Genomic DNA, 22,094 nt, shown 5'->3' with positions numbered 1-22,094 from the left:
CTGCTAGCGTCCCCTCCCTTACGCGATTCCCATCGAACATGCTCGTCATAGCCCCCCCACCCCATTTCCGCCCGGGAGCACGTCCCTCACATCACTGAACTCATTCCGCGCATTATTGTCACTGGGCAGCATCTGTCAGTTTTTTTGATAAATAAATATTTTCTGATCATTTGTTATCATAACATTCATGGATTAGCTATCCCATGTCATTTTTAGAAAAGTGCAATCACATGCTTGCAGGAATATCCATCTTTGATAGTTGTGTTTTTGCATAGTAGGCTAGTTTTCATCAATCTTTTTACATTTGCATGTGCGTTTAGCTGACTCTTGTCCAAAGCGACTTACAGGAACAGAATCAGAGATCCAGCTATTTTTCGTTGTACGATGCTAGATTTATTAGAAAGTTAGGTTAGAGGACAATCTAGAGCACATTTGGAAAAAAGCAATGAAAATGTAAAGAAATGCACTTTTTGCCTAATTTGAAAGCTGAAATCAAAGCAGGTAAATGTGTGAACACAAGGTGGCAGTAGAGACAAAGACATTGGGTGTGTTCTGCAGGCAAGAAGTTATCGAGAAATCTCACAACGCATTTATTTTGGGGGGTTTTATTTGACAAGCAAAATGTTGAGAGCATCTTGTAGCTTAATCTGTATCCGGCAGTCTTAGTCTTAGTCTCTATCTTTTTGAGCTGTTTTTATATTTTCCAAATGAGGCAGTGATTATGTGAAAGTACCTATATTATGTACTTTGAGTGATTACAAGGTTTAAAAACATGTTTAAAAGGTTTCATCTGCTGATAAAATACAGGGTTTCTAATTGTGTGTTATGTGATAGAGATCAGCCGAGAGAGGTGATTCCTGCAGATTCACCTGTGCATTCAAATCAGCACTTTCATATTTTCCCCTCACATGATGCTTGTCAAGGTTAAACACACATTAAGTGACCTTCCTACATGGCATGAGGTTTTGGAAAGTTATTCCGTATTCCTACCTGTTTGCCAGACCTCCAGACAAAAGCACGCACTCATCCCTTTTTTACTGAGTCTTACATATGACAACCGAAATCTGTTCTTAGCATGGAGGAGGCAGGTGGATGTCGGCTTTAACGTGGAAACGCACGTGGGAGATTCCTGGAACCGTGTTAGAAGTGTAAGTGTAAGAAGTCACGAATGAAAGACGTAAAAATAAGGTCTACGTTGTATTTATTTTTCAGATTTCACATTTTACGCTTTATAATCATTTAAATTTTTTTACTCACTGTATGAATGGGAACAAACAATAAAATTGAGGGTTTGCACATGTCTCGATTTGGTCAGTTACGTGGATGCGCAGCCATTTTGGTGATACTCGGATGTAAACAACAGCATGGATTGCATGATTAATGCACTACTGAATATGTTGTTTTGCTCATTTATACTGTGTAAACCACGGAAAAAATGCGTGGAAGCTGCTAAATCATGTAGAGAAGGACTTAGTAAACAGGAAAGGGCGCAATATTTTGACAAACTAAAGTTAACAGGTGGTAAAAATATGTACGAGCAGTGTTAATTAAGATATTAGCCTAATATTTCACCTACCTGACTGGAAATAATACGAACAAACACAAATGTTGTCAAGATTCTTGCCCTGAATATCCTAGTTCAGTTTGGCAAACCACAAACACATTTTGTTCCTCAGATGTTTTTTTTTTTTTTTTTTTTTTTTTTTTTGGAACTCTTCTCCTTGATTTTTTTATAACTTTCGGCAGTCTACAGTACTCCAAATGTTTTTCCCCATCCAACCGATTAGTACAGCCCAACTTATGACAATAACTGACCATTTTCAATTTTTACATTCGGTTCAGTGGCATTGTTTATATACAGTACCACCATGGCCGATCGATTGCGCATAGTGAAAACACTCTACAAAGCAAACTAATTAAAATGATTTGCATTTGTCTGTAAGCTATTCAGTAAATAGTGCCTTAAAAGCATTGAACTAAAACTGAAGTAAAACCAATCATCACCTTTCACAACAGACTTGTTTGCTGCCATTTTTCCCATTGACGCACTTCTTCCATTGTCATCTCGATTAGGGATTTCCAACCTAATATTTCAATAATTTAATAAAATATATGATCATGGTTATGATAAACAAAGAAAATGTTTAATTCTAAAATATTCTTTATTTTATTCAAAAACAGTTGATTCATTTTAATTTGATATTTTTAGGATTTAATTAATGACTAGCTTTTCATCAACTCATGAACGTCCCAGTTCCCTTATGAACCCCCAGTGGTTCGCCAACCTCAATTTGGGAAATCCTGATCCAATATTTCTCACTCCAATCCTCTGAACAGTTTAAAAAATAGCTATAATGAGATTGTTGGGTGAATATCTGATCACATTTGGGCAGTGATTCATGGAAACATCATCCAAAATTTTCTCTGCTTATGCAAGCGGTAAAATTGGTGTGACAAGGCTTTTGCATTGATAATTAGCTTGATTTTCCTGTTTTGTACTGTTTAAATAATACCAAATCAGCATGTGTGAGCATAGTCCAAACCCTGAGGATTTTTATTCTTGGTTATAGAACAAGTCTTCACACTTCCAGCTTGTTTGCTAATAGATCAGCTCATGAAAGAGCCAAAGATCTGATTGATTGACTGATGAGATAAGTGCATTTGGGGATTTGAGTGGGTGTATTTGTATGCCTCTTAATGAGTCAAAGTGAGGAGTTTAGGGAATTAGTGACATTGGAAAGCATAATCTCCTACTTTAGTTCACCTAAACCCATTACAGAAGCCTATAATCCATGCCTACACTTCACTTCACTGCATCCACCTTAAGGTTTTGGACTTGCATTGACAAATAAAACCACAGTGACTCATTAGATGTCACTGTTGGCCAGACAGGATCTGCTAAGCAAGTTAATGAAAGCTTTTTTAATGAGTTTTACGTAAAAACTACAACAATCATTGTGAAACAAATTCACAATGTTGAACCATTTTTAAAATCTTTATTCCATTTTGAAAGCATCTGAGACACATCATTTACATCAACTCTCAAACTGTCTACAGATCGGATCAATACAATCAGCCACAAAAGGGGAGGGGAGGTTGGTGGTTGGAGGAATCCATTTAAGCTTCACAGGGGGGGTAGAGAAGGGAAGAGACACAAATATGGTCTCTGCTGCCAAACCCCAAACCCCATCATTTAGTCCAGTGCCATGAGCTGCAGGGAATGCTGGGAAGGTGGAGGACTCAGTGCAGTAAATCCCTGAAATCAAACAGAAAAACAGAGAATCAAAAATCATAAATATGTCTTATTCATGAAGCTGACACAAGACAATCTTAAAACGAAGGGAGCACAACAAGTGTGCTTAAGTTTAAACAGTTAAATTAACAGCTAATGACTAATATTAAGAATATTACAAATACTTTTTTACTTGCTACTTGAATTGGTTTTACTTGATACAACAACAAACATTTGGATGTGGATTAGATTAGTTAATAATACTTTAATAAAATGAAGTAAATTCATTACATTTACTTTTTAAAACGTTTACTACACTTTAAGATTAATTCAACAAGAAATTAATTAAGTTAACAAAATATTTGGGCAGTAAAGCGGCAAAGTGAAGTTGACTCAAATTTTCATTTACTCATTCACTTATTACAACACTAATAATTTAATAAAAAAAGAGTTCACTTTAATCTTCTGCAAATATCAAAATGAACAACCATTTTATGCTGTACATTATGTTTCATCACCTAAATTTAAATCTTGATACATTTAAAACAATTTATGAATTTTTTAGATAAAAATTTGTAGATAAAATAGTATAGAATTTTAATAAATATCAACCATTTATCAGCTCTGACCCATTACACACAAATAAAGTTTTTTTTTACCAACCTTTTTTATATCAGTGCATCCTAAATTATGTGAAATACTGACCAGTTGGCCATATTCACATTTAGAAAAGAAAACAATGCATGAACTGAAATACTTGTCTGACCAAGTAAAAGGAAATGAAGCAAGTAAATGTGCATTACTTTTCCTGCATGTTGAGCTCCTCATGACGCCTCAGCATTGCTCTTCACACAGGCAGCGAACGCCTCCATTAGCTCCTTACACGCTCCCTCGCCATTCTCCTTTACACTGTAGCACACAGAAAACACGCTCATTACTCCAGCGCACACGCACATGCTGATTCACATATACAACACAAATATGCAGATTTGTCCCTCTAAAGATGTTACATAACTTTGGTTGTGTCTTTAGTCATATAAAATGTGTACTCATGACAGGCCGGATTCTGCTGGGACTGAATGAGACAGTATGTATGCGTTTGTGCAAGTGAGATTATTTGAGCCTCTCCACACCAAACAACGGCAGACACTGACACACTACATTAGAGTGATGGAGCGAAAACGAGGGTTGGAATGACAGAGCAAAGGGGGGGAAGAGATGCAATGCGAGGGAGGTGGATAATCCAGCTGAACGAGCAAAAGATAGAGCCCTAGAATCACGTGACAAAGCAAGCAGGTAGACTACTGCTAAAAGACAGAGATGTCGTGACTTATGAGGCAAAGAGCCCCTCCCCTGGAGAGAAAAATGATTTTAGTCTCTCCCTCCCCCACAGATCATCTGCTGCATCTCGCGTGGTGACATAAGCGTGCTCTTCCTCGCTTTCTCTCTTTTCTCAGAGAGCGGTGATGTAACACACAGCTGGTCAATTTAAATATAAAGCGCCTTATGCAGACTGGTTCTGATGAGCCACGTGACGTAGGTGTAAGGATGTATGGGGGGATTTCACTAGCCAAGGGCATTTCCTCTTCATAGGCAGCCATTTTAATACGAATGCTAGATTCAGAGAGAAGACATGCAAACGGAGAATGAACCATTGTGAAGCACAAGACTAATCAACAGTGTGAGACAAGCTGCCTTCTATTGGACAAACCCAATTAGGGTCAGATTATATCCTTATCCTCAATAACAAACAAAACAGTTTTAAGTCAACTGGAAAACCAACAATGAAGAATGGTCGATTTTAAAGCTAGTTCTACAAATTGATTTTTAAAATGTGTTAAATTCCTAGCAAACTGCAAAAACTGAATCAGAACACGACTGTGTTTAAGGCATTTTGATTTGGGATTCAAATATTAAAACTCTAGTCTGTTATATAAAATTGGCGGCAAAAGCACTTTTACTTTCAATAAACTTGTGTTAAAGGGATAATTCATCCAAAAATGAAAATTCATTAATTATTAATTACTCACCTTCATTTCATTACAAACCTTCGTTCATCTTCGGAACACAAATTAAGATATTTTTGATGAAATCCCAGAGGACGTCATTAAAATGGTCAATGTAACATTAGGGGTTCAACCGTAATTTTCTGAAGCTACAATAATATTTTATTTATGCACAAAGAAAACAAAAATAACAACACTGTACTCTTTATAATGACAGCAGACTATCCAAGAAGAGATTAGAGAAGAAATCATTGAATAAAGTCGACTGTAAAAAAAAAGACAGTGATTTTAACGGTAAAAGACCGTAAAAATGCTACAGTAAAAACCTATTAATTGGTTAACAGTAAGTTCCCCCACCACATACGGTGAAAACTGTATTGGTAATTTTATGGTAGTATACAATTTTTGGAAGTGAAAAAGAATGTATATTATAAAGCGAATAATTCCGGTCCTTGATTCTGATTGGTTAAGCCACATTCTAAGCTGTTATAAATTACTCTACAAACATACACCTTTGTTTATGTTTGTGTGTTGCTCGGCAACCACTTTGTAGCAACAACAACTGTTTCTGAGGAACTACACTGTTTGGCGGATCAATACATTAACATTATATCACTTAATAAAATTACGGTATTCAAATGTAAGTTAAAACTCTAAAACTTAAAATGTTGGTACTGTATTTTTTATTGTCAAAATCTGGCAACCACAGCTGCGTTTTGTTTGTTTGGGTTTTTTTACCGTAAATTTTACTTTTTATTTATTTATTTATTTTTTTTGCAGTGAGTCATTATTTTTGTTTTCTTTGCACACAAAAATTATTTTTATATCTTCATAAAATGTCGTTACTATCTTTCTGTGCTTTGACCATGGTTGGACCCTTGCTGTCTATGCAGGATCAGAAAGCTCTCAGATGTCATAAAAAATATCTTAATTTGTGTTTTGAAGATGAACGATGGTTCTACGGGTTTGGGACGACATGAGGGCGAGTAATTAATGACAGAATTTTATTTTGTATGACATTCCTTTAATGACAGACAAACTTATTTTAAAATGTGTTGAAGCCCTTTAAACATGCACTAAATGAACTAAACCTTGGTTATTTGCCAGTCAAATATTGAAATCTGTCAGTCTTAGAGGTGTAAAATTAAACCAATTTCAGAAAGTATGAAACAAATGGTTAGGGGATGATCACCTTCCCCAAATAAAGACTGAATAATTCACATGATGGCCAGTTCTCCACATATATAATGCAAAAGGAAAGAGGGCACGGCTTAGGAGTGCTCTGATCTTAAACATAACAAATAGGAAATAATTTTACTTGACCTAAAGAAAATTTCAGTTGGAATCTAAAAAACACATAAGGAATTGACTACTTACCACATGGAGCTTCTATAACAAAGCTGTCCTATGTTGATTAAGCAGATGCTTTTATTTATTGATAGATCGAGTTACACTGTTTACCCTGAGGGGGGCTTCTCAAAACTAGAACAATGCATTCCAACCGCTACAAGAGTAGGCATGCTAACTTAAATGAGAGGAAAAAAACTGCTTAAAGTGTAAAAGATTAACTTGTGATTTGCATTAACATTCTTGAAAAGACACCCGTAGGACAAAATGGCTGTGTGTTAACTGTGGCTGATATTTAGAGACTGTAAGAAATGGAAAACATCTCAAGGTCATAAGGTCACATATTCACAAATTTCCACAAAAAGCAGCCACATGCATTCTCCCTGTGAATATAACTGCTAGCTTCTGGGGTTAAACCTGTAACATTATTCCTCTTCTGGTTTTAAAGTCCATGATGAATCCCCTTTGTGGAGCAGCATGACAAAAAACTGACAAGATGGCTACCATGACATGCTTAGACCAGGTGTAAAGTGAACCTGTGAATAGTACATGTCACACAGTATAATGGATGACAGACACACACATCTACACATTACCATGTATGAGGGCACTATAAATACCAGTATGGTGTATGTTACTTAAAGCCGGCCTTCTCTAAGGTTAAACATTCAGCTAGTCAGCAACACATGCAAGTTGCTGGTCAAAATGATCACAGAAAGGTCAAACTGATCTGCTAAAAGCGTTTTAACTGTTGACAGTTCTGCCATTCTTTGTCTGTCCATGCAGCCTTCCTGTCAGTTTTGAGTGGTGACTGCTTATGTGAGAGGAAATTACTTATGTTTACAGATGCACCGTTTCTCCGTTTTCCCTGCCCTCACAGCAATCCTTTTTGGATTAGTGGATTTCGTTGGATTTTATATCCTGTAAAGCAGTGTTTCCTAACTCCAGACCTAGAGACCTTACTAATGTCTCACTCATTAAAACACCCGATTCACCTCATCAGCTTCTTGGTGTGTTAAATAGAAAGGCACCTGAAATATCCTGGGAGGTGGGTCTCAAAGTACTCCAGTGCTTCAGATGAAACACTGACACTATTTATTCAACCAAATTCTTAACCCCACACCCTTCCCCTATCTGGTCCTTGCACACCAAAGGTCAGGGTATGTGCAATCTTATCTGCTTTCTCATGCTGCCCAGGCCTGTCGACACTACAAACACCAAAAGCAGCCAATATATGTTTTGGGTGGGTAAGTAGGTCTGGGGATTAGGGTCAAAATACAATTTGAGCAATGGCCGGTGTCAATGGTCCAAAGACAAAAGACACAATGAAACGCTATAGAGGAGGGAAGGCAGTATATTGCATGAATGTTCATAGCTGTTCCGCTGGTCACAATCTCCTTCATTTTCTGGATATAAAACCCATTAGTGGGAGTGCAAGGACAAACGGAGAAAAGGTTAATCCGCAAATTTCCATAATTCTCTATCACTTAATTAGTCAAAACTCAAACATGACAAAGCGAGGCCAGGGAGGCTTCAGAGACAGAAACAACGAAGACTCAGGGATGGCGGGACATGCGAGAGGAAAAGCATGACGTTGACACATTCCCAACAGCCAATCAGCCATGAGGAAGAACTGAAGTTGAAGAAAAACCCCAGAATGCTCCTAATGAGCAGCCCCACCGCTGCTGCCAACTCGGATCAAACTGACACCAATCAAACCATTTAAAAACTCATTAAACTTAATCAAGTTTAATCTTATTAAAAATACCAGGATTCCTCTGCGCGAACCTTCCACCTCATATTCGGCTGAAGGTCCTTCCTTCCCTCCATTTTGGATCGCCATCATGATGCAGAATTTACACTGCGTATCATAATTCTAAACATCATCAATCCCGGCATGATTCTAACTAATCAAAAGCGACAATATATCTATGTGGGAATAATTCGACATGTTGGAGCATGAGAATTTAACAATTTTTTAAATTTTTGGTCCATGCAGAGTATGGACCGGTATTATGGACCATACATGACTGCTCCTCCAGTCACTTACCATTTGTCTAAATCTGCCTTGATGGCCACACAGGGTGCTGGGACAGGGGTCTCGGCAGGAGCTGCGGTCTCTGAGTCCGACATGGTTCTGTGGCGTTGGTGTGTATGCGTGCCTGCTCTGTGCGCTCCTGTGGTTGCATGTGCAAGAGAAAAAGAGAGAATGGAGAGTTAGAGTTGCCAAGAGGGAGGGGGAGTGTACATAGTACACGGGGGGAGGAAGGAGGGAGGAATGTGAGAGGGCACATATGAACATGAGCAAGAGATCAGACAGTGATCGGGTTCAAGCTTACTCAGCAAAAAATAAATAAATAAATAACATTTTAAAAGTATGCTGTGTAAAATGCAAAAAGCAATGAGTGTGCTTCTTTCTGCACCTAAACCAATAGTGTTTAATAAAGTGCGCTGAGACAATGGAAAGTATGCAGAGAAACTTACATTCAGACACAGAAAAGCTGCACTACTTGTTGTGTTATATTATGGGCTGTGCATGGACACCCCCTAATGGCAACATGTTTTCATGACATGCAACGCTTCACAGCTTCTCCTGCACCTCTCCTTTTTTAAAAAAAAATTAAATAAAAAAAAAAACTACAATTTTAAAATCCATTTTAATGATTTTATTTACCTTTTTTTAAAGATTTAATTAAGTACAGTCTGGGTGTAGATTAAGATAAATAAAATTAAAAGATATAGTTAAACATAAGGTTAAATAAAAACATAAAAACTAACAATGTTACAGCTTTCTTGTTTTTCATACTTAAAACTGTGGTAACACTTTACAATAAGTTGTCATTTGTTAACATTAATGTATTAACATGAACGAACAATGAATAATACATTTATTACACTATTTATTAATCTTTGTTTTATTTTAGTTAATGAAAATACAGCTGTTCACTGTTATTTTTCATGTTAGTTCACAGTGCGTTAACTAATGTTAACAAACAGAGATTGTGATTTTAATAATGCATTAGTTAATGCTGAAATGAACATTAACTAAGATTAATAAATGCTGTAGAAGTATTTAGCATTCTTAGTTCATGTTAACCAATGTTTAACTACCAATGTTAACTAATGAATCTTATTGTAAAGTGTTATCAGAATTGTTTTAGGTATTGTTAAACTTCTGCCTTTAAAAATAAAGGCTTACTTCCACATATTTGCATTTATGTATATTGAATTTCGCTAATATAAGTAGCAGATTAATTAATATTCCTTTTAAGACATGTTATAATTGAGTTAAAAGTTAATAAAACTTTTTCAAACAGTTAAAAGCATCACCAGCCACTTTAGAACTCATCACGTGAGTTGAGAACTACATTCAACAAACCCAAATGATTCTGAATGGGTGTTATTTAGGTAATTAATATACAATGAGTTATTTCTATGTAAATATGTTTTAAATTTGAATACCATCCCTGCTTGGAAAAAGTGCTGAATCTGTTTTTTTTTTTTTTTTTTTACCAATAAGTTGGTAATTCAGGTAAAACTAGTTGTCAACAGGTTTAGTTGGTCAACATAACTGGTGTTAAGACCAGCCTGGCTATAAGCTAAATCAAGCAGACCAATTTCTCTTTTGAAATTTTTGCAACCAGAGAGGTTAGATAGGGGAGGTCGGAGTAAGTTGAGCCAGTTTTCACTTATGGTGTGTTTAATGCAAGCATGTGACAATAATGGGTTAAATCTGTGCATAAATACAATATGTACATAAATTACAAGTTCTTGTTTACCTTGGGAATAATCACTTGGGATCTAAAATGAACTGCTTTCAAAATATAGCTTTCCAAAAAAGTGGTCTCTCGGCTCAGCTTGCCCCCAGTGAAGGGTAAATTGAGTCTAGGAAGAGGGTAAGTTGAGTGAGTTGAGTTGCCATTGATTATGCTGAAGTAAAAATTTACATGTTCACCTCATGCTATATCAAAGGAAAATCAATAAAAATGACTTCTTAAAATGTGAGCCTTATGATGGTCTCACCATCCATTCAGGGAGTTTTCCCACCTGTGGCTCAAGATGCTGGGTTAAACCCAACCTCTCCGCAACTCTAATAAGGACAAAGAGGTTTGTATAATAGAATAGATAGATGGTTGACTTCTTGAAAGTTTTATTTAAAGGTACAGTTCACAGTTTGAAGTGTTTTTTTTTTTTTTTTAATTATTAAGAAATTACAAAGAAAAAATACAGTTCAAATTGAAGAATTAAAAAAATGGACTGCAGCTGACCTTTTAGAACTAAGCAAATAGTATTCAACATCTCACCTATAAATGTTGCAGGGAAATACAATTTCCTAAAATCTTCAATGGTCAATTTTCATAAACATCCTATTTTAATAATAAAATCAAGTTCAAAACAAATAAATGTTTGGCGAAAAAATTATGAACTATAATGTAGAATTACAGTAAAATCATACTTTATAATCTTAAGAATTGGGTGAACCACTGGCTCAACTTACCCCAGACTGGCTCAACTTACCCCAGACTTTTGTCTGAAATGACCCCAACTCCCACCATTTTAACAAATGTTTATCATCCAGCAGTTTAGAGCTAACATTATAGCCTCATATTATAATTTTAACTTTAAGCACAAACACTTCTGTGATGTTTTTTCAGATTTGTCTGTAATTGTTCACAAGAACACAAGAACCCACAAGAACAATGAGTTCTTAAACACAAAAAAAAAATCACTCTGAACAGCAAAAAACTTTTTTTTTTTGTACTTAAATGTAGTTTCCAATTAACTCATTGGTCTTTCTCCATCACAGGATGAATAAAATAAATAACTCTTAATATATTTGTGGTCAGATCACCAATTTTGTTTAAAGGTTGCCTAGAAACAAGGGGTGGCTCAACTTCCCCACAGGCTCAAATCACCCTGTGAAGGGGGCACATCTACACTGTTATTAACAAAAATGGTGACTTATTATAGGTTTTAGTCACATAAGTTCATTCATTGTTCACTCCACCCCTCTCACCTTTTCAAAAAGTTTTACCCCTTCACAGAGTCAATAAGTGCCTTTTGGACTAGTCGTGGACGTTGACTACAAAAGTTAACTACAAAAAAAGCAATCTGACTAATCCTTTCAAAAACGGTTAAACTAAATTCAGAAAATCTAAATTACGTTTATGCCCGTTTGGGTTAGATGTGCAAAAATAAATAAAAATTCCAAGGGAGAAAAAAAAATACACAGTATGTGTAAGTTTTACAAAATATTTCTTATAATTTTTGTAACCTCTTTTTATTGTTATTGTTTTTTAATTGTTTATCTAGTTTTATAGTGTATGTTGTGCATTTTATATTCTGTATTGTATTATATTGTATATTGTTTGTTTGTTTGCTAATTGCATTTTTTTTCTCTGTCTGTCTGCCTAAATCAAGATGTTACGCGATAAAACCTGTAGGAAGAAATGACTGGCATCTGGAAATGACGGGGCTATTTAACGGCGACCGTCCTACTGAAACGTCATGTTCTCTAAACAGTCAACCCACATCCGTATGCATTTACACGGCTGTCAACGAGCTAAAGTGCAGCTAATTAAATTAGCATAAAATGTCACCCAATTACTTTACCTGGTTATGCAGTCCGGAAGGAACTGGCGAGATTTACCTGGAAAACAAAATGAATATTGTTGAACTGGGACGCGCAATTAAGTGCTGGATCCACGCCTCTTTTTCCAGGAGGTTTTGAGGGAGGAGAGAAAAACTCCCCAATGCAGCGGACACATGGGAGTACTATTCTATTCTCGCTTTAATGAGATTATAGTTACTAGATTAGTCGTCCTTAAATTGCCTACATTTATGTTATAACAGTGGGGCTCTATTGTTACCAGAGGTTTTAGGAGTTGGTCAAACGAAATTATAAAATACTGAAATATGAATTAATTAATGAACAACAGTTTAACCATGGTTAAAGGATTAGTTCACTTCCAGAATAAAATGTTGCTGATATTTACTCATCCCTGTGTCATCCAAGATGTTCATGTCTTGCTTTCTTCTGTCAAAAAGAAATTAAGGTTTTTGAGGAAAACAGTATTTTCCCCATACAGTGGACTTAAATAGTGGCCAGAGGGTTGAGGGTCCAAACTGCAGTTTCAATGCAGATTTAAAGGGCTCTACATGACCCCAGTCGAGGAATAAGGGCCATATCTAGTGAAAAAAAATAGCATTTAAATTTAAGTAAATTGCTATACTTTTTTAACCACAAATGCTCATCTTGCACTGTAGGCACATTGTTTACAAAGCAAATGTGCAAAGAAAGCTAAAAGAAAAAAAAAAAAAGGTTAAACAACAATGTTGGATGATCTTGAGTTTTTAACCCCCTACATTTTTTAAACCGAAGAACTAATCATGTGTGACTTTTCCAACAGAGCTAGTGCAAGATGAGCATTTGTGTTTAAAAAGTATATAAATTGTAATATTTTTGAAAATGACAGATTGTTTTGCTAGATAAGACCCTTATTCCTGGGATCGTGTTAAGCCCTTTGAAGCCGCACTGAAATTGCAGTTTCAGCCTGTTTGCTCTCATTGAAGTCCACTATATGGAGAAAAATGCTGGAATGTTTTCCTCAAAAATCTTAATTTAATATAAATTAATGAAAGATAGACATGAACATCTTGGATGACAAAGGGGTGAGTAAATTATCAGGAAACTCTTATTCTGGAAGTTTTCATAAGGGAATTAATTAATGATAATATTACACAAAATGTTACAAAAGGCCTGTTATTTCAAGGTGCTGCAAGGTCACACACTGTAAGTATCAAATCAGAAACATGAAGGGAACAGAAATCTTACATATAGACTTGGACTCAACCAGTACATTCAGACATAAATAAAATGAGGAAAGAAAAGAAAATAAACAAAAATGGTGAAAAAGCTCTCAGTTCACAGCAGGAAATGACAAATGAGTGTTTCCTCATTGCTGGGGGAAGGGTCTCTCATGTATAGACCTTCTTTAAATGGCATGTGGCTGTAGAATGGATACACAACCCCCAGTGGTGCAGTCTGTTAGAATCAACTTGTTTTTCCATTCATAAACTATAAAGATCCTAAAATAATCAGCCCTTTTTTTGATAAACTCTAAAAGATAAAATGTTTTCCATTTCTATACCTGGAACAGCATCTAAGTTTTGCACTCGTGTCCTGTATTGACTCAAATAGTTCATAAATATTTATCAGTCAATACCTCATGTCAATGTTTATCATTACCGTCAGGATTTAAATAATACACCTAGAGTGCCAGACTCGTTAATATCCTAATTAAATCCATATCCAAATGAGAGGACCAAGAAGAGCAGGCCTATATAATGGGAAGAAAATGACAGAGAGCTCAAGAGAGGAAATCAGACTGCAAAGGATCAAGCGAGAGAATAAAGAAACCAGTAAAAATGACTCAAGGATCTAGACTATACTTTGCAGGTAAGCAAACCTTACATATTCTCAGACTGACCTTTCCCTGACACATTTTACACCTCACTTCTCCCTCGCTCATTAGATGACCATACTGTTATTTCTGAAAAGTTCCTTTTTCTTATTGCTTTTCAGTGACACTTCTGATGTGTGCGTTTGCCACCATCCATTGTGTCGGTCTGAATGAGTTACTGGAGCGAGCCTCTCAACTTTCAGACAAACTTCACTCCATCAGCACTTCTCTCACCAATGACCTGGTCAGTACCAAACACCCTTGTTAACATGTGCTTATGTGTTGTTATATGCTCACTCACTGGGTTATTTGCAATGTTTGACATTACTTTTATCCAAACAGGTATTTATTTCAGTGATTTAAAGTTTGTTTTTAAATCACTTTGTGTTTGTTTGATATTAACCATGCTTTTATGCACAGGATTCTCACTTTCCTCCTGTTGGAAGGGGAATGATGCCCCGTCCGTCAATGTGCCATACATCCTCCCTTCAGATTCCCAATGACAAAGACCAAGCCCTGAAAGTACCGGTAAGAGCACTTTTTACTGGATCTGTCTTCATCTCTATCTATTGTAAAAAAAAAAATCTTTCTCCTACACTCTCAGAAATAAAAGGTATGAAAACTGTCACTTGGGCGGTGTCTTTTCAACGAGTACACTTTTGTATATTTTTTAAGCACTAATGTGTACACTTTAGGTACTATTATGTATCTTTAGGTACAGATATGGACCCTTTAGGTACAAGGGTGTACCTTTTAAAGAGGTATCGTCCCAGTGACAGCTTTCAGATCTTTCTGAGAGTGTATTCCAGATTATTTTTTATCATTCTATTATTAGATTTACATACTAAATTATAATTATTATTACTAAATTGTTGTAATTATTATACTTTATATAAAATAAAATTCACAAAAACACATAATTACAAAAACGTTTGATACTATATGATGTAAATGTTTCTATATATACTATAAATACTTGCAAAAATTTGAAGTACTAGTAGTTTTTTCATTTCTCAATCAATTCCAACCTATCTTCAACATATTTCACCCAAAATGGAAAATTCTGTCATTTATTCACCCTTGATCAAACCCATAAGACTTTCATCTATCTTAAAAACAAAAAAGATATTGTAATGATAAAAAGAAATCCATATGAATCAAGCTGTTTAATCCAAGTCCTCTGAAGTGACCTTATCACTTTACATGATGAACAGATTTAATTTAGACTTTTATTCGCATATGAACATTAATCGATGTCTTAAACACGATTAATATATACATATACACATATATACATAAACATATACATGTGCGCTCAGCTACTTGCCTCCTTGGGGTAGTTCACCCCAAAATGAAATTCTGTCATTAGTTACTCACCCTCATGTCAGTCCAAACCCGTAAGACATTCATTCATCCATCTTTGAACAAAAATTAAGGTATTTTTGATGAAATCAGAGAGCTTTCTGACCCTGCATACACTCTTAAAAATAAAGGTTTCGTTAATGGCATTAATAGTTCCATGAAGAACCTTAAATGCAGAAAAGGTTCCTTATAGTCGAAAACAGTTCTTTAGATTTTTAAAAATGGTTCTTTTAAGAACTGTTCACTGAGAGGTTCTTTGGGGAACCAAAAATGGTTCTTCTATGGCATCATTGTAAAAACACCCTTTTGGAACCTTTGCCTTTTAAGAGTGTAGACTTTTTTGGCGATGTTCTTAGTACCTTTCTGGGCTTTGAATGTGGTAGGACCCTTGCTGTCTATGAAGGGGGAGAAAGCTCTCGGATTTCATCAAAAAAATCTGAATTTGTGTTCTGAAGATGAACGAAGGTCTTACAGGTTTGGAAAGACATGAAGGTGAGTAAATAATGACAGAACCTTCCGTTTTGGGTGAACTATCAATTTAATGTGCAGGGACAATTTTGACTAAACATCTCCCACTTGTGGTCACATCTGTAGTTACAAGTGAAACAGACCAGTAGTGAATGATGTTTTATCTGATCATTTGTGCAGGAGGATGAGTTGCTGTCCCTGGCTCGGTCTCTGCTGCTGGCGTGGTCCGATCCTCTCGCCCTTCTCTCCTCTGAGGCATCCAGCCTGGCACATCCAGAACGCAACACCATTAACACCAAGACCAAAGAGCTGCAGGACAACATCAACAGTCTGGGAGCAGGTCTGGAGCACGTCTTTAACAAGGTGACTGCACTTGAAAGAACAGCTCAATTGTGTAGCTCATTGTGAATGATGTGGAGTAAAACTGAATGACGTATGGATAAAAACATCGAAAAAAATGTTTTTAAGCAGGGTTGGTTTATACATTGTCTCTATCTGTTTTCTTTTCCACAGATGGGCTCATCTTCAGACAACCTGTCCTCTCTCCCTTTTTACATCGACAGCCTTGGCCAGGATAAAACCTCTCGACTTGTCAATTTCCATTTCCTGCTGTCCTGTTTCCGCAGGGACTCCCACAAAATTGATAGTTTCCTCAAAGTTCTTCGCTGTCGGGCAGCCAAGAAGAGACCTGAGATGTGTTAGAGTGGAAATGCTGTGCTCTGCTTCTCTTAGTGTGGATGTTAAGTTAGAATGGCAGAGAAGAGAGTGATTTGAAGAAAAAAAACTTCTTTATAATATTATATAAAAAAAAAAACATGTCCTTTATTGTTTCTAAGATGTAGATTTTTGACTTTCTTATATACTTAAATTAAATTGGACCCACACAAAGATAAAATAAATTAAACAAAGGCATTTAAGTTGAACATTTGTATGAAGAACACATGCACAGAGTTTATTTGAATGTTTGGCCAGCTTGATGACATTTGTATGCTAGGTAACCTAATTTTATTTATTAAGGAAATTATGTTGTATCTTTAACCACTTTTCTGTAATGCAATATTTAAAGCCTTGCAGCAATGTCAATATATTTCTATCATGCAGATTCATATTGACTCTGACACTGAATACTTTACTTTACACACGTGTATAAGACTTGCAGCAAATCGGAATTAGGGGCTCAAGCACCGAAAGTTCTGTTAGTTCTGATCATCTACTTCTTTTTCTGCTGATTGTCCATCTATGAATGTAGGTTGTCAAACACAACTGTTAGCCAGTCATACCAGTGGGTGTTTACTTCCAAGTCTACAATCCAACATGCATGTTCAAACAGAGTGTTAATATGAGGGGGGTCAAAACAAGAACAGAAAATAGCTCATTACTTCTAAAGTATGAAAAAAAAAACCCTCAGAGATCAGTACAAAATAATTAAAAAGGCAGTTCATGACCAAGTTAATGGCAGTTCAGTTCATGATAAGGACTAAAATTGGACATTTAGCATGTCTAAACATTCCAAACATACAAGCCAAAGAAAATGAACCTGCTTTTAGACTTATATCTTCTGAATGCAAAATCCTAATGCAACAAAAGTACACAAAGATTCACATAGACCAGAGTATATTCATAGGATGCATGTCAGGACATGTCAGATTCTGCCCATAAGAGGGTGCTACTACTTTTCAGAATAGCATGTATTTCTGTAAACTGGTTTATCAAAACTTTTCTTGTCAGTGGAGTTTCAAAACTGTTGAATTTGCAGTAAAGCACGTATATTTTAAAAGATACATGGCAATTGTATCACCTAATGCACATAAGCCATTGGTGCTTGGACCTTGATGATTGTCATTTGCAGCTACATTTTTGTTGTTGTTGTTTTACAAACTAGTTTGTAGTCATTACATTTATTGCAGCAGTTGTGGTTGCATATGCAGATCATAATGAGATCAATATTCTGTTTCATAATGAGAAACATGAAACTTCATGTGACACACCAACATAGGGGAAATACATTGTGTCATTAAAACAGTGAAATATAAAACACAAAACAAAGACCTGCTGAGTCAATTGAGTTCCAGTGGATGGGGCTCTTGATAAACCTGTGCAGAGTCTCTGACGGAGGTGGAGGTGGAGCATCTACTTAGAGTATAAATGTGCTGTTCATGAAACACTTTCATTGTAGCAGAAACAACAGACCACAGAGACTAATAGGTACTGTATTTTTTATAGAAAGAGGTATAATGGAATAATGTTGTAAAGATGAATTACTTTTTACTTAAAGGATACTTCAGCAACAGGCTACATATTAATTTTGACTTGCAATGCATTTGTTCCTTTTCTTTGTCAATGACAGGCTAAAATGGAGGAGCTGACAATCGTTCTGTTGGGTAAGCAAGGAGCAGGGAAGAGCGCATCAGGAAACACTCTTCTAGGTTTCCATCCATTTCACACAGTGCCCAGCTCAGAGCGGGTCACTCGAGCCTGTTCAATGAGCATGTCCACTGTGGACAAGCAAAAAATCACAGTGATTGACACACCTGGATGGTGTGATTCTTCTCAGATTGAGACTAAAATGAAGCAGCATATCACTGATTTTGTCATCGCGTGCAAGCCAAACGTGTTTCTCTTACTGCTGCCTATTGGCAGATTTACCAAAGAAGAGATAAACACAGTCATGAATATCCTGCAGGAGTTCGGGGATGAAGTCACCAAATACATGATTGTGCTGTTCACCAAAGGAGATGCGCTGGAGGAAAGACCTATTGAAGACTACCTGAAAGAACTTCACTCAAATCTGCAGGAAATCATTAAGATTTGTGGAGGAAGATATCATGTCTTTAACAACAGAAACAAAGAAGATCGCCAACAAGTCTCTTTACTTCTGAAAAAGATGAACGAGATGGTGAAAAAAAATGAAGAAAAACGCTACACTGAAGCTATGTATAACAAGAACAAGACACAGCATAGAAATGAAGGAGAGAATTCAGTGCTAAAAAATAGAAACCAAGTGAGCAGCTGTGATGCTGATAGAAAAGAGAAAGGAGAGAAAGGAGAAAAAGAAGAAGAAGAAGAAAAGGGAAAAGGAGAAACATTGGATGACACAATAGACCTTGAAACGTTAAACCGGAAGATAGATAAGATGACTAAAACCATCCAAGCGACTGAAATAAAGCTCCTGAAAGAGATAAACCAGCTGAGGGAAGGGTTACAGCAACTGCAAAGAGAGTTGAAAACAACACAAGAAGAACTTGCCATTAAAAAACATACACTGCATCAGAATGAACAATCACAATAACTCAAAAAATCCAGTAAATGATCATTTGAAGTATCTCAAATGCGCAAGTAAATTTTGTGAAATAAAATTTTGAATCTTTGATCATATACACATTTTAAAAAATAATGCAACATTTAATAAAAAATAAATAAATAAATACAAATCTGGTCCACTGATCCCAGATGATGATAATCATGAGCCATCAAAAATTTGATTCAAGCTTTGTTTAAGGTTTTTTTTCAGTGATTTTGTTTTATTTGTTTAATCTTGGCTATTACACTATTCTTGTAATAATCAAATAAATAAATGATTTTATAAATAAAGTTTATGCATTGCAGATTTTTTTTAATGTGGAATTTAAATTAATGTTTTAACAAGTAATCTCACAACAGATTATTTCAAATGCACATTTTATCTTATTACCAGCTCAGTGCAAGACACAAAATCATGTAATCATTTAAGCTGATCTTAATGTTTAATCAGTGAATCCTTTACATCTACAGATTTTTACAGATACAAATTCTATAGAACTGTTTTGCCATTTCAAGGAGACAACAGAAAAATAAAAATATTTTTTGTTAAGTGATAACCACTCACAAAGTTCAAAGTGTGCATGTGTGTGTGTGTGTGTGAGTGAGAGAGAGAAAGAGAAATCAAGAGTCCAGGAAATAGTACAAGAAAGATACAATGACTTTGTGTCCTTCAGATTGACACATAAAAAAAAAGCCAAAAAAAAAAAAAAGTCATCTTGCAGTACAGCATGCCAAGTTATACTATTAACAATCATCTTACTATGTTACAGAATGGCAAATTATTGTAACTCACCCTTCACAGTCAACTACAGTATAAATTCAGTCATGTGGTAAAGTGAAAACATTTAATGTATTGAAACAGAAATCCTTTTTTTTGTGCCAAGCGCTTACAGTGTTATAGTGCTATATGGAGGTATATGGCGTATACCCACTTCTTTATCAGAAAACATTGCGTGTACCTACTTCTAAATCCCTTCTGAGGTGCATCATTCAGTAGTGTCCTGCATTAGCCAAAATCTTGACAATCGCATTTGAATATTCCCTAAAAACAACCAGTAGAGACAGTGATGTGGTCAGGACAGAGGCGCTGGCTTCTTTTGAAATTTGATGGCACCCGCTGTCTCTTAAACTACAACTTCGAATGAAGAGGTCAACCAGGATGAGCACTTTTTAATAATAGGACCTTGATAATTATGTTAAAGGGATAGTACATCCAGTAATGAAAACTGTCCCATGATTTCCTCACCCTCAAGCCATCCTAGATGAATGTGACTTTCTTCTTTCAGACAAATGTAGGCCTAAACTTTATAAACCGGAATCTCTAGCTTCCGCTAACTGACATAGGCGTATAGCATAAGCTCTGATGAGAAGTGACGACTGCGGAAGTTCAAAAGAGAGAGCAACACAAAACACTGGTCACAAAATATAAAAACAAGGATTTGTAAAGAAAACGTCAGAGCATTTCAATATAAGCCAAGAGGAAAGTGGTTTTCCTTAAATAAACAAAGGAAACTTTGCTTCCTTTGCACCTGTAAACAAACATTTGTTCTCACAAGACGACCATATTCTATATTCATATTCATCGGAGTCATTCTATGGAAATGTCCATTTTTCTGTCCCTGAACTTTACAGAAATATTACACTTGAAAAACACTTTAGGGTTGCAATTTCTTTATATTTTAAAATGAAACAATATGTTATTTGAACACTTTTTTGAGCCATCATTGTGGCAATATTTGTTTTTTAATTCATCATATCGAATTCCAAGCACCTCAAAACTTCTCATCCCCACAGCCATGTACTGAGAGAAAGTGCTTTGTCACGGTTGGTTGTGGCAAGGAAATGAACGACGACGAGAGTAACATGAACAGGAATCTTTAATCAAAGCCAAACTGGTAATTCCAACAAGGGCAGGAGAACACACAACCAAAATAACCTTGAGATCGGACAACAGAAACAGAACTGAGAACAACTTATAAAGGGTGGTGATTAAGACACAGACAGGTGGAGCAAATTAACTAATCAGGACAAAATGAGGACAGGAAGAACCAAATATGGGCACAACGGGAAAAACAAACATAAACAGTCCAAATGGCACACAGATCTCGCATTTAAAGCAGCCTTGACCAGAATTAGATGATTTTTGCAGAGCTGATTTTGGCAAGATTAAAAGGGTGTTGTTTTACACTACCATTGAGAATTTTTAACCAAAGGGGGGGGAATAATCAGCTTTTATAATAAATCTCTGAAAATGAAAATCTGGATTTATTTTTTTTTAAATAAAAAACCTACAGATGTTATGTGAAAGTTTGAAACAGAAAATAGTGGTTTTCATCTAGCCATTTTCTTGGTAAAGAAAACACATTTTTACTCAAATTAATCACAATGGATTTCTAGTGTTTTGGAACCAAACTTTTCATATATATATATAGTCAACATTTGAAGTGGATCAAAAAGTTCATCAAAGTTGTCCTAAGACAAGAACTTTGATGAAAGGTTTTGATCCACTTCAAATGTTGACTACTGTATATATGCTAACAGCTATTATTATTACCAAACTAATGTTTTATGTTGATGTAATGGTTAACCCATCAGTATTTGGAAGCTTTTTAGTCACAATAGTGTTTTTCTAATGCTAAAATATAATTATTGTTGGGATTAATGGATTCAAAGATTGTGAATCTTCATGCTGACAATGTCATATAGTGAGCTTTGCAACCAAGCGCAAGATCATTACATTGAGGGCACATAAGGGCAGATATTTCACATTGCACAAACATCTAAAAACTATACGAACTTCACATGTTAAAGGGGTCATCGGATGCCCATTTTTCACAAGTTGATATGATTCTTTAGGGTCTTAATGAAAAGTCTATAATATACTTTAGTTAAAAATTCTCAATGGTAGTGTAAAAC

At 35.8% G+C, this 22,094-nt stretch overlaps 2 protein-coding genes and 1 long non-coding RNA gene across 3 annotated transcripts; 2 read left to right on the top strand and 1 right to left on the bottom strand.

Moving 5' to 3' along the window:
- Positions 1-2,981: 2,981 nt before the first annotated feature.
- LOC127156166 (uncharacterized) lies at positions 2,982-8,806 on the bottom strand. Its single transcript, XR_007825685.1, has 3 exons — positions 8,636-8,806; positions 4,036-4,141; positions 2,982-3,256 (listed from the first exon to the last, which is right to left on the bottom strand). It is a non-coding gene; the product is annotated as an uncharacterized LOC127156166 (long non-coding RNA).
- Positions 8,807-13,894: 5,088 nt separating this feature from the next.
- Positions 13,895-16,984, top strand: prl (prolactin). The gene is made up of 5 exons (XM_051106563.1): positions 13,895-14,044; positions 14,171-14,292; positions 14,469-14,576; positions 16,059-16,241; positions 16,392-16,984. The coding sequence occupies exons 1-5, from the start codon at positions 14,014-14,016 to the stop codon at positions 16,578-16,580; spliced, it is 633 nt and encodes a 210-aa protein (XP_050962520.1). The 5' UTR covers positions 13,895-14,013; the 3' UTR covers positions 16,581-16,984.
- An 87-nt stretch (positions 16,985-17,071) lies between these two features.
- LOC127163363 (GTPase IMAP family member 4-like) lies at positions 17,072-19,403 on the top strand. The gene is made up of 2 exons (XM_051106562.1): positions 17,072-18,083; positions 18,226-19,403. The coding sequence occupies exon 2, from the start codon at positions 18,232-18,234 to the stop codon at positions 19,165-19,167; it is 936 nt and encodes a 311-aa protein (XP_050962519.1). The 5' UTR covers positions 17,072-18,083; positions 18,226-18,231; the 3' UTR covers positions 19,168-19,403.
- The last annotated feature ends 2,691 nt before the right edge of the window (positions 19,404-22,094 follow it).

The sequence above is a fragment of the Labeo rohita genome, chromosome 3, assembly GCF_022985175.1.
Source record: "Labeo rohita strain BAU-BD-2019 chromosome 3, IGBB_LRoh.1.0, whole genome shotgun sequence".
Lineage (NCBI taxonomy): Eukaryota > Metazoa > Chordata > Actinopteri > Cypriniformes > Cyprinidae > Labeo > Labeo rohita.
Note: the sequence above shows the minus strand (reverse complement) of the source record. Positions and strands in the feature narration are given on the sequence as shown.

What these genes read in the sequence shown, in the direction of transcription:
- prl (XM_051106563.1), top strand. Translation starts at nt 14,014, where the DNA reads ATGACTCAAGGATCTAGACTATACTTTGCAG. An exon ending in ATCTAGACTATACTTTGCAG is followed by an intron (nt 14,045 to 14,170) that starts GTAAGCAAACCT and finishes ATTGCTTTTCAG; the next exon opens with TGACACTTCTGATGTGTGCG. An exon ending in TGGAGCACGTCTTTAACAAG is followed by an intron (nt 16,242 to 16,391) that starts GTGACTGCACTT and finishes TCTTTTCCACAG; the next exon opens with ATGGGCTCATCTTCAGACAA.
- LOC127163363 (XM_051106562.1), top strand. Translation starts at nt 18,232, where the DNA reads ATGGAGGAGCTGACAATCGTTCTGTTGGGTAAGCAAGGAGCAGGGAAG.